This window comes from Cydia pomonella, chromosome 7 (genome assembly GCF_033807575.1).
Source record: "Cydia pomonella isolate Wapato2018A chromosome 7, ilCydPomo1, whole genome shotgun sequence".
Lineage (NCBI taxonomy): Eukaryota > Metazoa > Arthropoda > Insecta > Lepidoptera > Tortricidae > Cydia > Cydia pomonella.
This window is the reverse complement of record NC_084709.1, coordinates 13,285,475-13,300,732: the sequence shown is the minus strand read 5'-3', so window position 1 is coordinate 13,300,732 and position 15,258 is coordinate 13,285,475. Positions and strand designations below refer to the sequence as shown.

The following is a 15,258-nucleotide window of genomic DNA, read 5'->3' as shown; positions in this document are numbered from 1 at the left end:
GGATGCTGTTAATATTAAGAGACTTCCTTTATAGCTATTTGCTTGAAATTATCTGAAATAAATTTAAACTGACTTACTCATTTCTAGGTTTTCCGTATCCGCTTCCATGGAGGAAATCTCAAAAATACAAGAAGCGAAAAACAAAGACTTGGGCTCACAGGTAAATATTTAATAAAATATTTGTCTTACTTGAAACGGACGTTTCGCGAAACTTAAATAGTTATTACTATTCGTCAGTTTTTAGACTTTTCTTGCAATATTTATTAAATATATGTAAATATTTGTTTAATTCAATAATATGCTGATAGAATTATTTAAAAAAAGTCTTATTTATTACCTAGTTAATGTATTCACTTAAAAAATTTTGACGGATAAACCGGATATTCGATCATAATTTGTAATTGAAGGTAAGCCTGGGGCCCGAGGAGGCGGCGATCGCCCAGTCGCAGCACTTCGACCAACTCGAGGCACTTTGGAACAAGGTGTCGCCGCCGCGGCGGCGCTCTAACAAGGTACCTAATATTATTGTTATGGAAACTAGACTCAGTACCTACAGCAAAGAGTGGTTGACAATTCAGTGTAAGTTTTTCCCACGGATAAAATAACAAAGCGAAGTTGTTTCACGTGGCGCAATGCCGAAAAGTCTGCCTTGCATAAGCATGTTACAGAAATTTTCCGAAGCCAGCAGTTATATTGTGACTCGGTCGTACTCTTATTTTATAAACTATACCACAAGACAATCCCTCGAGGCAAATGGCACTTTGTCAAAACTAGATTAAACCAGCAAACGCCAGCAGAGCAATGTATGTATGTAATTTGAGGAAAAACTACAGAGTACAATAGCACCAACTTGGAATTACAGTTATGTCCTTTTCAGTTTGCAGTTTGATAAGAACTATGAACATTTACCTATTCCTGGACTCACTCGTATTTTCTCGCCAACATTTTAAGTTAGTTAATTTTTCATTAGACACGCCAGAGTTAATTTTCTACTCTGCCAACAGAATCGTAACATCCTTTGAGGATTACAAGTTCCTTGCAGTATTCTGACTTTTCTTAGCTGATAAAATAAAATAAAATTAGCTAATAGCTGTCTTGCTAGTTTACATAAAAAAAATAGAACCTGTACGTCATTGAGTAATTTGCAAAACGATATAGGTACTGTTGTTGGTTGTATTACTCGTAATTTAATATTAATACTTAATGCAATGATTCAATGATTGTTGCAGTCGTTATCAAAACAGAGCTCCCTGATAGAGAGGTTAGACTCTTCCGACGAAGAACACACGCCTGTTGAAGAACAAGGTTAGTCTTAGAAATCAGACAATTTTTATTTCGCGAATCTCCTGTATTCAAAAATATTTACCACTACTGTTAAACAGACATAAGACAAAAATACATTGTAATTAAATGTAAGATGTTTTTATTTTTTCATTTTCTTAAAAGTTTTGTCAGTGGCGATACTTTGATTTTCAATAACTGTCCTAATTTGATGCAATATATACGACGCCGCGCCATTCTATGCTTAAAACATGAGTAGTCAAGGTCCACAATTATCAATACGTATACCCTAATAGTTTAGGCAAAAAACGTCATGTACACACATTTTTAGCGCTACGTTTCGATATTGTAGACATTGATAGTAGTCGATGTCAAGTTATGTTAAATGTTTTAACATAATGATATTAAAGCCAGTCATAATCTGAAATAAGTAGCATTTAACTAGAATTGTTTTTATGTTATTATTGTGACACAAACTATACATTTCCTAATTCGTTTTTTTAATTTTATTTGTTTATGTAGTTAGTTTCCGGAAAGCCACAAACTAACCAGAGCATATTCCCACAGAGCACATGGTGGAATAAAGAAGAGGTGCACAGGCTTAAACCTACCTTCTAGTCATCTTTAGCACAAAAATTACGTTACGTTACCTACCGTTTCTGTTACTTTAGCAATTTGTTAAAAAAGATGTTTAATTTTTTACCTATTTTAAAAGAGCTGGTCTCCTATAGAAAAAATAGTATGCGTTTTAACATATTTTAAGCAATGTTTGTTTTTAGGTACATTATGAAGTAGTGATTTTATCGTATGTTTATTTATTACACGTAACTAACTATTTAGAATCGTTCTTGAAATGATAATTTTAATAAAAATAAATAAGTACCTATTTAGTATGTAGAACTCCTGCCTCTTGCAATGTGATCTTCTAGGTGTAGCTTCTATTATTTCTGGACCAGTTTCTATTGTACATCGAATTATAAACATACGTAGGTAACTTTACTGCTATGCTTGTTTCATATAAACACTTTTACCAAAGAGAGTTAGAAAAGAGTAAAACAAGGTAGTATAAAACATTAAATACTCTCATTTGCTGATGCCAATTTCTAGCTTTTCAAGAGATTATACAAAATGCTTTGTTTTTCCTCACGTGATAATCGTGGCAAAAACATACCTTCTACTTAAGTTTTTTAGCAGAATAACACGCAACGCGTTATCTCAAGCGAAAGTCTCAATTTTCATTATGTCTTAGATTCTTGACGAAATTTGTATTAATGGTAAAGTAATGATACTTATAAATTCCCAATCTTAATGAGAAACTGGTCCATTAAGATAAGTGTAACGTAAAATTAATATAATATTATATATTAAAACCGAGCGCAGTGTTGCGCTTCGTGTCTTTTAAGGGTAGAATTCATTTGTTGTGATATTTTCTGTTGTTAAATGTATAACGTAAAAAGTATATCAATATAGTGGTGTAGAAATAATTTATCAAACATTTAGAACATTTTATAATACCATAATATAACTTTTCACGTATAAAAGTATATCAAAGCAATTAATTTTGTTAAATGAAAATCGAATATTTACTAATTACGAGTACCTATGCATCTATACTATATTATTGTTGGTATTACTGTTTTTTTTACAACTACCTACACATACCTACTCAGAGCCATATGTTAAGATATTGCTGTAATTAAAAATTAGCTTTTTAGAATAAAGAGTGTACCCTTCAATTAAAAAAATCTTGATCGAAGGAAATTATAGCAATGCCATTAAATTAATCTGTGAATGACTGATTAAATTTTATTTAACTACCTGTCAATTTCATTTAAAAAACGAAATATCTGAAGCTGGTTAAATTCATTCGTATATCACAAACATCTATGCTATAATGTCCTCGATCAATGTAGAACTAGTGTTTTCCAAGCTGTGATCCCTTATAAAGACTTCTACATAAGTACACATTATATTCAACATACAATAGATATATTTAAAGTGTATGAAATTAAAAGTAAGAAAATATCCACTCTTCTGGAGCGCTAAAGCTAGTTTAATCGTCTTACAGAACTTTTTACACCCCGCCTGCAGCTATAACTGCCTGTATTACTACACTTTATACAGTATTTTATAGAACTAGCACCTGAGGGCCTACCGCGAAAACCGAAATTCGCAAAAAGGGGGATCTCTTTTACTCCAATGAAGGCGTAATTAGAGTGAGTTCGATTTTCACGGCTATAGCCCTGGCTTATAGTACACTAAATAGCAATACTGGTGAGTAGACCTAAAAACAATGTGAGATGTTATTGCTAGAAATACAAGGTGAATTTGCGTCATTACTGCTCAGTGACGCAAGGCGCTTACGTAAAAGTTTCCAAGCTTTTTAAAGGTGCGACCAGACCGCAGCTTAAAAAACGGTCACGATACGGAATCGCAGTGACGCGTCGTATGCGTACCGTTTTAGACGCATGCTCCCCACACCGCTGCTTAAAATACGCTGACGCACCGTAAATTTATCTGCGTAAAAATCGCAAAAAATATTACACGGAGATCTTACGGCAGACACCACACCGGTGACGTAAAAGACGCAAAAATTTGCGAACAAAAAAGATTCGCGTGAAGCACGTCACTGCGATTCCGTACCGTCACCGTTTTTTAAGCAGCGGTGTGGGGAGCATGCGTCAAAAACGGTACGCATACGACGCGTCACTGCGATTCCGTATCGTGACCGTTTTTTAAGCTGCGGTCTGGTCGCACCTTAAATCTTGTATTATCATCAGAATGCACATGCTTATTTAAAAAATATATTGCTAACAATTTAATCCCTAATCTGAGGGAAAATTACGATGAACGCAGGGCTCAGAAAGGGCCTAACATATTTTTTTCATTCACAATGGCTTTTAAAGGGTCTCAATATTGAAATTACAGTAACTTATTCCAGGCTTTTGTTTAAAAATAGACCAGACTAAGACCAGAGCTCATAAAGATAATGTAAAGGAGTGATTTTACAACGGACGCTCATAACTTTCAGATCATTTAATTTGCCTGCGACAAAACTCTGAGCTAGGATGGCTGAAATTTAAATATATCTAGCAAATGGTCTGAAAATTGTAATAAACACGTCAAACGAATGTTGAGTGTCAGCTTTTAGTGCTTTATATATGCTTTTTTTAAACCTGTCTGGAAATATAATAAGGTTTGTCATGAGGGTATTCTAATGAAATAATTATAGATACATACTGTCAAAATATATGCTTATAAACATATTTCTTCCGTAATATTCTGGACAACAAAGCATACATAGTACCTAGTGAACGTAACTTGTGACAAATCTTTTGCAGTGAACCTTTACGAGTACATTAGGATAAATTAAAAATAGACTTAGTTGCATTTACATAAATGTGTAGTGGTAATAGTATTTCTACGGTTAATTAGAAAATGCAATAATATCTTATAAGTAGTTGCACTTATTTGTAGAAACAAAACTTAGACTTTCTACTTTAAGAACTGAATTCTTCTTAAATGTTCAAATGAATACAAATTGCTGCTAATGCACGATATTTTGATTTTATTCACAAAAGATTTAAAACCTTCTAAAAAACCCAGTCAGCATTAAAAGCAGCGGATCAGACTTCGTGTCAAATATGTCTACTACTAGTATCTAGTAGTTTAACAAAATAAAATCGGCTAAGAGTATTTCGGGCCATGCTCAGTGTAGGATTCCATAGTTACCATTCTGCCAGACTAGGCTAAACGAGGACTATTAGTAAGTATCGTGTACACTACAAACATAAGGGAGTAGGCGTAGTAACCTACCTTCGCAGCGCTTTGTACGTCTTTTTAGTAAGAAGAGAATTTGCAATAACTCAAAAACGGCTGGACCGATCATATTTGCTATAGTTGTCATTAAAGGTATTGAAGCATTTGTTTTCCTATTTTATTCATATTATACATTTACAATAAAGTTAGAGGGCGGGGGGCATATATTTTTTTCTTTCGGAGCGATTATTTCTGAAAATATAAATTTTATCAATAAATGGTTGTTGCAGCCCCTTATTCCCTTTAAAAGACCTATCCAACCATACCCCGCACCATTGGCATAATCAAAAAAAAACAAGAACAATTCGTATGGGAGGTACCCTAAAAAAGTATATTTTAGTAAGTAGTTGTTGATAGCGGACTTGCGCGATCTCCAGGCCGATAACTGGCGGGAGATGGCGCAGGATCGAGACAACTGGCGTGTACTCGTGTCGGAGGCCAAGACTCATTTTGGGTCGCTGCGCCATTAAGTAGTAGTAGTAGTAGTAGTTGTTGATAACTTACGAATATGTATTATGTATCCATGCCAAATGCAGCTTTCAAACACTAACGATCACGGAGCAAAGCCGAGGACTACTACGGAACCATAAAAAGAGACATTATCTTGCTTACAGGTCAATTCACAAGAGCTGGCCCGAATGGGATGAATGAGTGACTGAAAATATCTACGAGTAACCAATAAAATGGCGGCTCTGACTGTATACCGATACATACATGTGTCACTCATACAATGTAAGTTTCGTTCATTCCATTCGTGATAGCCTTAGACCGTTTAACTAACTGGAATCGCCTTTAAGAGCTCATCAACGTGCTCACTAGCGCCACTGGAAAATAATTGTGATTGTTTAAATTTAACGATAGATATTTAATGGTTGATGGGCTCTGAAACGCTTATCCCTCTGCCAAAAACCTCGGCCAATGGTCATGCTCACGTCATAATTATTATATGGACTGACGTTTATCTGACACGGCTATTCGTGAATGACCATACATTTGACGTGCTCCTCCCCCGCAAAAATCTGCAGACCGGTTGGTCAAATGCTCTAAGATGACAGCTTTCGTGATACGACCTGTATGCAGAACATTTAGATTGTGAGAGATCCGTTTGATGCGTTGTTTCGTCCTCTACTATGAATGCTGACTGTACTTACCATATTTATACATGTACCTACGTAGCATTTAAATGTATTAAATTATTTTTTATTGTTTGAAGTCAACTGAACCTATTCAAAGAACACATACTTACTAATAAGAAAATCGACGGCAACGTGGCAGCGGTTACATTTTAGGAAGAAATTTTTATGTGCAAGAATAATCTCTCATGTGCCCTACGCAATAATGTAATAAATATAAAGATCGTTGGACACTGTCACCTTGTTGACTATTTGTATGTAAAATTTTATATATTTATTGTTTCTTATTCCTCTTATATGAATTTTATTTTTGACCTGTCGTGGTGTTATATCTGAAAATATATTCTCTGTGTTTCTAAATTGCATTTTCATTAAACAATACCTAAACCAATATACAAAAGCGTTCGATGCCTAGTAGGAAGGCATGCAAACTAAAAGCCGAAGGTGGTGAGTTCAAGCCCAGAGCTCGTGCCAAAGAGTTGCTTATACTTAACACATGTACATGTCATTTGATATTTACTAATCACTTGTCGGTGCAGGAAAAATATCCTGAGGAAACCGGACTAATCCCAATAAGGCCTAGTTTAAGGGTTGTACATCAGATAGCAATCGTTTTCGCAAAAACTGGTACCTGCGCCATTTCTTAGAATTAGTGGCCAAAAGCAAACGCTGGGCTCCTTTAGGATGCAACCGGAAAAACGCTAAGATGATAAGAACTCGTACATACATACATTCAACTGGAGGCAAATGTCAGCTTAGAGCACGTCTGTGTATTTCGAAGTTTTTATTTATTATTTTTGACAGTTTATTCCGCGATAACTTTATAAGAAGTATAGGTAGTTGTTCTCATCTTTATGAAAATAGGTAGAAGTGAAGTTGAGGTAATATTTTTTAAGCTTTGTCATAATCTCATTAAATTTTTGTAGTTAGAAGACCCATATAGGTTTGAAGTGGCGGTCTTGCTATATTGGCCAACTTTTTTGCATACCCAAAAAGGTATCGGTGATATTACAAATTTGGTCTGAACATGTTTAAAATTGATATCTGAGGATTTGAGATTTCTCATTATGAATCTCGGCCATAATTGTAAGAAACGGCCGCCATCTTAAATTTCTTCATTTTTGGTTTGAATATATTGAAAATCGATATCAACGGATTTTAATGGCTCCTTGATTTAAATCTGAGAATAAAAGTTTAGTGAACCACCGTCATCTTAAATGTCTTAATTTTTAGTTGTAACTTTTATAAGAGGTCAATTATTGGTTCGATCATACTTATAATCTACACCTAAGGGACCGAGAAGCCTCTTGGTATGAACCCGTCGTCCAAGTTCGACAACACTACCTCATCTTCAATTTCTAAAATTTTGGCTGATCCTCTTGGTAACTGATATCTGAGGATTTGAGAGGATCTTTAACATTAATCTTAAATGAAAAAATAGTAAAATTACATCAAATATCTTAAAAGGTCCAATAACTTTTTACCTTTTTTAATTCCATCATTTTCAAAAACGATATCTGTATCATCTCGAAAACCGGGCTCTTATAATTTCTGAAAATTAATACTTATTCATTTGTATTACTTATTACTTTATTAATTTATCTTAGATTTTTATAAATCGCTATAGTAGTAATTAAGTCTAGTCTATAATTAAGATAATTATGGCTACTATAAATAGGTACTCGAAAATATTATTAACCTTTAACTCAAGTATACCCCTCATAATGAAATAGCTAATCTTATCACTACATGATAAATTATACAGCTATCAACCAATTGCTTTTCATATCAACTTATGGCGATAAACTTCAAAAACACATCAGTTCATAAAATGTATTGTTACTGGTCAGAAACACCAACAACCATTGTTCAATTGTTATAATGGACAAATATAACTATATATATATAGACTACACGTGATAAGTGAAGAATAATAAACATAAACACTAAGGACGACTGGCAGAAATACATTTAGAAGAAGAACATTTCTCCTACGACAGTGACTAGGAAAATATCAAAGTGGCGATACCGAGTGAGCAGAACAATGCAGACATATTTTTCGGGAACTTGAGTGTATGGGATTTAGACCAAGGACAAGTCATATATGCTCCTGAGAATGAAACAACCGTAGTCACCGTTATAACACTAGTGGCCAGTAGTTCGGGGATTGCATTATCTGCCACTGCTCTGGCGCTTTTGTTACTGACTGCCTTGCTCTTTCCAGAATGGAGACAGTCATACAAGAACCAAGTTCTGATTCAGTTTATTATAGCTCGATTTATCTACGTCCTTTTGAGATATTTCAACAATGTGCGCAACGTTTTTGGGCTCATGGCGATAGACGACGAACATTTTTATTTGCGTCGTCAGATGTCAATGTCGTATATATTAATGTACACAGAAATGTCATTCATCATCTGGATGACGATTTTTAGTAAGCAGATATATGAAAGTATGGTTAAAGTATTTCATACTCACAAGGGCAGTATTTGGAAGACTGTTTTACTAGGCTGGGGAGTCCCCATTTTATCGGCGTTTATATTCAACTTTGCAGTATTTTTTTTCAAGAATTCGTACGTGGAAGTGCATTTAGTGTATTATATTTTCATGAAGTGGCCTATTTTATTTGCCAACGCTGGCCTTTTGTACATAAGTTTACGAACCGTCTTAAAAACAAATGTAAGGGTTAAAAATAATCGAAGAATAACTATTGTAATGGTTTGGTTGATATATGTGTTTTCTATTCAATTATTGTTCATGGACATATACAGGATCATTCATATTATGCTTCATCAAAGGCAGGTGAGGGCCCCGCCCGTTGTGCAAGGCATATATGTGATATCTAATATTGCCTCTCTTTATCAGTTTGCGTTTTCTGCGACGTTTTGGGTATTAGGAAATGCCAAAACGAGGCAATATTGGAGGTTTGCGCCAAAGAACGAAAGAGTTATAAGTCAAATAAGTACTCGTGTTAATAACAGAATATCAACAAAGTTATGAAAAAGATGTAGGTATGCATAGAATTATGCATACTTATTTAATAAAATATTATACTGAGCTTATTATGTTTGTTTTAATCTTTTATCGGCTCTACAATTAAATGATAACACTAAAATATGTACCCTGCTGTGGCAGCATGGTTCCATTTTTATCATCTGTCACTATGCCCGTCACTTTCGCACTTACATACTTGTTAGAACGTGACAGGCATGGTGAGATATGATAAAAAGCCGACCATCTTAGCCCAGCTGGTTGAGTTGAAATTATAAGTTTAAATAGCAATACAGGTTGGCCAGAAACCCGAATAACCGTGGATTCCTGTTTATCAATTGAATGTCGTAGAACTTTCACTGCCAGTTAGTCTATTTGTACAAAAACTAAGGAACGATATAAAATTATATTGTTTCAGAAAAGTAAAGTCAGACCAAGACAAATTCGAGATAAGATAACAATTGTAACAACAACTGGCGTAATGTTTAAAGTTTTCGACATTATTTGATAACTTAGTTTTCGCGTAAACTTAACTTTTTGTTACTTAAATAGGAAACATCAGGAGGCTAATTATTTAGCAATTAGATAGTTTTTTCACCTTGTTTTGATACGAACTTTAGTCGTGTCATTAGACACCTCATGCACACCAATAAATGCAGCATTACGTCGGTGCGAATTTAAAAATCGCTTTATTTTGAGTATTTTTGAGCTACTTTTCAGGAGACGAAAAAAAGTGTTTGAATCTCTGTACGTAACATATTTCTAACACCTGATTTTTTTATAACTGATCAATTGGTAAACAAGAAGACCAGTTATTTTTTTAAATTTTATTATAGGAACTAAAAACCAGAATTTTGCTACATAGCTAGTTAAGTTTGGTTCACTTAAAATAACTATTAGCTGCTCACGCTGCCTGGTGCTCGCGAAACGCAACGAAGAGTTGTACCTACTCGTAATCTACGATTCAAGGTATCTAACAAAATTGAAATCTCTATCAAATTTTTAGACTAACATTTTCAGATATGCTTTAAACTTTTCAGTAAATATCTCATAATCTTAATCTCACGGCTTAGGCTGTTAAAGATTTTAATTCTTACTACCCCCAAAGGATAGGACGATTTCCCAAGCCTGACAAAGACGGATTTAATGTCTCGATCAGTTTCCATTCGAATGCGTCATATGTTCACTCTTGTGTCTAAACATGTACTTAGCTATGTACTTCAAGAATGTATAAAGAGGGCACCGTTAGAATTTTTAATTCACGGAAATATGTACTCTTTAGTCGGAGGAAATGGCGACACCCCGGCCAACTTTCAAATAGCCCTCTTCTGCATCGTTCACTCACATTTTTCTATTTAGAACTATTGGGAGCGTGCACGACTGTCACGCAACCTAGTGTCCGCAATTATAGGGGAAAACGTCAATTCACTACATCTTATAAAACTACTCCAAAACTAAAAACTACTGAACGGATTTTCATACGACTTTCATCTATCAATAGAGTGATTCTTGAGGAAGGCTTAAGTATATAACTTGTTAAGGTTTTGTGTAAATTGTTTGAAATATAACGATGTTGTTGGAAAAAATCACGCTGGCTAGGAGCTTTAATCGAAAACGCTGCCTAATCCATTTGAGCTATAACAACACAATGTATGGTGGGGTTGTTTCTCATTCATAGGTCTACAAAAAAGTCCGCGATGTGAAATGTCTATCTTTTAAGGATAACTTACTATATCCATTCTTAACTTCTAGAAAAAGATCACGTTATATGTGGCATTTGCAAAGCTATTTACATGGATACATTATTAACAATTATCAAAATAAATACGTTAAGTATATTAAGCATTTCATACAGATTACAATGGTCCCTTACATCATACAATTTAAATGAATATTTCAGGAGTAATCGTAAATCAAAGTTTTATTTCGAGCCATATAATTGTACGAAATGTTAAAGACGCTATCCGCAGTTAGTTCAAATTTTTACCAGCTTATGCGCTGGGATCGCTTTACTTACCCCCACCACGCACTTCGCACGGTCCCAATATTACTGTGCAGCCCAACTATTTGTTTGATCTTATACCTTAAGCTTACGTTAGCCATAGGGCTTACGTTATATTAAGGTTAGGTTTAAATATGAGAGAAAACTCAGTGCTTAGCCAACATGACAATCGTTAACGCTCCGTAGCGTACCTAGTCACCATTCTTCCATGTTAACGCGACAGAGACATTGGCGTTTTCGTTCGCAATGGATCGTAAACGATTGGCATGTTGGCTACGCACCCTGTTATGCAAATATCAAAAGCTACTAGGCCGATTCTAATTAAACAATTTGTTAAGTACATACGTAGTTTTTACCTTATTACGATTGTCATATCAAAACAAGATCAACACCAAGAACCTCACTAAATATCACCAAGGTGTAGGAGGGGGAGGGGGGTCAAAAAGTAGCCGAAAAAACCTCGCTCGCGTGATTTGTGCACAAGCCCTTAAAAAATAGTTATATCCGAAGCGGCCTCTATATCATCTAGCGGATGAACGTGCTCAACACTCCTAAAGTACCCGCGGCTCGTCACGTCTGATTGCTCAAAGGCTCATTAAACGCCTTCATCCGATACTTCAACAGTTATTTTTTACTTTTGCCTTACAAGTAATATCCACGACTTTAGCGCCCAAATGAGCTTCTATTGCGTTTTAACATTTTTGTAATGTTTTTTATTAAAACTGATATTTAATTTGTTACAAATACATTATTTTCGAATTGCTACCCCATAATAAGGGTCCATAAAGGACATAACACATGTATACCTGTGGGTGCAAAAATCGCTTTTATACGTGGTATTCAACAGGGGACAAACATCCTGCGACAAGTGTCAACAACTAAACTAAGTGGCTCGACTTAATAAAGTAGTGAAAGGAAAGTGCCAATGCTACTTGGACAGTCAAGTGATCTTATGATCGCATGACTAATTAACAACAGTTCATAAAAACACGATCATAATATACCAGTTTTATTCAGCGATATTGCTACGATACTGCTTGTGTAGACCTTCAAAGAAAGGGTCTGAAGAGGTCTCGTATTCAAATAATTTTATATCATTATTGGTCCATTTTGTTATACTTTAAAGGGGAACATTTCTTCAAAGAATACGAGAGTCAAAGGTACAGATGAGCGCCATGAATAATTTTATTGCGCTATGGTTGAAGCTCTTTTAATGAAACATCGAAGCTGGATTATGGCTCATAAAAATAATGATAGGGCATAAAAAGCATAGGCACAAAGCGGCTTACAGTTTTTGTTCTTTTAATGGTCGTAGATTTTGGGACGAGGAATATGGCCTGAGTGCAAAAGGTTGATAGGACTAACTGTAGCTAGTTGTCATTTAGATGATAATGGCTAAATAATATTTGAAAGCAGCGGTTTCAAAAATGTTTTTATACTAATTTAGATAGTTCCTAGTGTGTGTGTGTGTGTTAGTTAGTTTAGTTAGTGGTAGATCTTTAATAATAACATAGATCATTTTTACAATCATGATTTTATAGTGTATTATAATTTTTTGTCAATTACAATAATTATTAAACAAAGCGATTACTAAATTTAGTATTTTAAATGAACACTTAAAACAAAAATACATTTTTTAGAAAGATTTACTTAAACTTCTCATCATGAATAATTTGCTGGTTTCACATACTGTCATTTTCTTCAGTAGAGTGGTTGGTACCTACATCAATTTTGTTTCTTCTTCTTCTTCAACCTAAGCCTTTTCCTATTATCTGGGGTCGGCTCTCATTGTCCTCTTTCTCCACACAGGACGATTTGTTGCAGTTCCGGCGTCAATATTTGTATTTTTCAGGTCATTCTGGACCGTTGTCAGCCAAGTAGCAGGACGTCTTCCACGGCCTCGATTCGTCGTTGGTAGATCCAGTGCTACTCGTACCATGTGATCTGAAGACCGTCTAAGCACGTGGCCGTACCAGCGTAATCGCTTTTCCTTCAGCTTTTCTTCAATAGGAGCGATTTTAAAACTGCCTCTCACGTATTCGTTACGGATCCTATCTTTCCGGGTAACTCCAGCTGACCAGCGAAGTATGCGCATCTCTGTTGTATGTAGTTTTTGAACGTGTTGTTTTGTTGATGCCCAGCATTTGGTTCCATAAAGTAAGGCGGGGGTCGTACTGCGGTTTTATATAATTTACCCTTTATTTTTAAAGGCATTCTTTTATCACACATAACACCGGTCAACTGTCTCCACTTCATCCAGCCTACTGTGGTTTTATGGGTTACGTCTCTATCAATTTTACCATCGTTGCTGATTATCGACCCTAAGTATTTAAATTCTTTCACTGCAGACAGTGGGACATCATTTATGTAGAGCTTGATTGAGTTGGGATCTGTTGTACCGTCAAACAAACATGACATATGTTCTGTTTTCTTGCGAGTTACTCTCAAACCATTTTCCTCTAATGATTTAGTCCAAAGGTCTAGTTGATTTTGAAGGTCTTCGACACTATCTGATATTAGGGCGATGTCATCAGCATACAAGATGTTCCATGGCATTGGTTTTTGGTGAGCCCTTGTTAGGTAATCTATGGTGACGTTAAATAATAAAGGACCTACATCAATTTTGTTTGTTATTTTTTATTCAATTTCATTGATAAACAAAGTCTAATGTGTTTGAAAAAGAAAATATTCACTACACCAGCTCGTTACTATGCTCTTTTTATTATTCAGAAACTGATGAGAAAGTTACGTTTTATCGACATCAGTTACAAAGTAACTTAATGAACACTTTGAATTGTTACCTCATGTTGGCTGGTGGAATTGACTTTTAAGTTATGATTTTAATCTTTTTATTTTTATTTTCATGCTCTGAAAGAGGGTCATTTATAGTTCTATGAATTGTGCAGACAGTGATTTGTTTCTGCTCTAGGGCATTTACTTTCCAGGTACGTTTTTTTCAATAAGCAATGAAAATTAGGTTTTAAATGGATTTGTTGTACAATTTCCATTCTGATATTTAGCACCCCATTCCCTACATAACGATACTTTCCCTAAATTGTTAATTCAATGTACCCTCAACAAATACTATAAAAGTTTAATACACATGTATTTTACTTTCCTCGTATTCAAATTTAAATGTGGAGTGTTTACCTCGTTTAACTCGGGTGAAACTCGCCATTTCAGTCTCATGCCTCACAACGCTGAAGATTTCATTAATCAAACTACTCGGTAAGCTCGTGGTTCAAGTTTGAAATATTTCGCTTGCTTGAGTCAATCAATATTAGAGCGAGGAAATAAATAACAACTTTGCCCCATTATAATGAAACAAATAACTATTACCTAATTGGTCGGTGAAGAACGCAGTGAAAAACTCTAAGAAAATACCTAGAATTTGTTTAATGGCTATTTTAAAACCCAAGCAACATAATCCGAAACGTTTCAAAGATCTAGAAATTTAAAGAATTTAGTAGTATAATGCAGGTTCGAATATAGAAACCACCACGGCAGAGTTCGAGACGTTTATTGTCAAGAAAATCGCACCACAGTAAATATTACAGGAACAGTATGACAAGCGTTAGCTAAAACTAAGAAATTACAAAAATAAAAGAAATTAAATGAATGTATCACAGTAAATGTTGTCAAAACAGTACGGCAAGCTAGTACTAAAAGTAAGAAATAACAAACCTAAACAGTAAGCAACAAGCGTAAATTATTATTGTGCAAACATTAACATTAGACAAGGCTAGCGTTTAAGAAAACTAAAAGTTTACAATGAAAAATAATAGTGCAGAGCAAGCGAAACTAAAATAATGCTAAGCGTTTAGAAAATCAAACATATGCAAAACAAGTCAACAGAGTTTATGTTAAGATTTTAACTTTAACAAATAAGCGGCAAACAAGAACTTAGCGTATGAAACTATTTAAAGGCACAACAACAAAAGAGACTAACTAAATGTTACAACTTACGATTTACTTAACCTAACATGCATACGAAACGTAGTGCAATGCCAAAAAGATATCCCGTGCTACGGA

The 15,258-nt window shown here is 34.8% G+C and overlaps 2 protein-coding genes across 5 annotated transcripts in view; both read left to right on the top strand.

Moving 5' to 3' along the window:
* The window catches only part of LOC133519875 (protein qui-1), a 136,858-nt gene extending 130,265 nt beyond the window's left edge, over window positions 1–6,593 (top strand). For 3 of the 4 annotated variants that reach the window (XM_061854043.1, XM_061854046.1, XM_061854045.1), the window contains 4 exons: window positions 88–160; window positions 408–512; window positions 1,230–1,305; window positions 1,804–6,593. In XM_061854043.1, the coding sequence (XP_061710027.1) occupies window positions 88–160; window positions 408–512; window positions 1,230–1,305; window positions 1,804–1,829 (280 nt within the window). In that variant the 3' untranslated portion in view covers window positions 1,830–6,593. The remainder of the gene's footprint in view (window positions 1–87; window positions 161–407; window positions 513–1,229; window positions 1,306–1,803) is intronic. The other variant, XM_061854044.1, reaches the window with a different exon arrangement.
* Window positions 6,149–9,295, top strand: LOC133519489 (uncharacterized). The gene is made up of 2 exons (XM_061853494.1): window positions 6,149–6,172; window positions 8,241–9,295. Exons 1-2 carry the CDS (start codon window positions 6,149–6,151, stop codon window positions 9,231–9,233), a joined length of 1,017 nt encoding a protein of 338 aa, XP_061709478.1. The 3' UTR covers window positions 9,234–9,295.
* Window positions 9,296–15,258: the final 5,963 nt, after the last annotated feature.

What these genes read in the sequence shown, in the direction of transcription:
- LOC133519489 (XM_061853494.1), top strand. Translation starts at nt 6,149, where the DNA reads ATGACAGCTTTCGTGATACGACCT. An exon ending in CAGCTTTCGTGATACGACCT is followed by an intron (nt 6,173 to 8,240) that starts GTATGCAGAACA and finishes GACAGTGACTAG; the next exon opens with GAAAATATCAAAGTGGCGAT.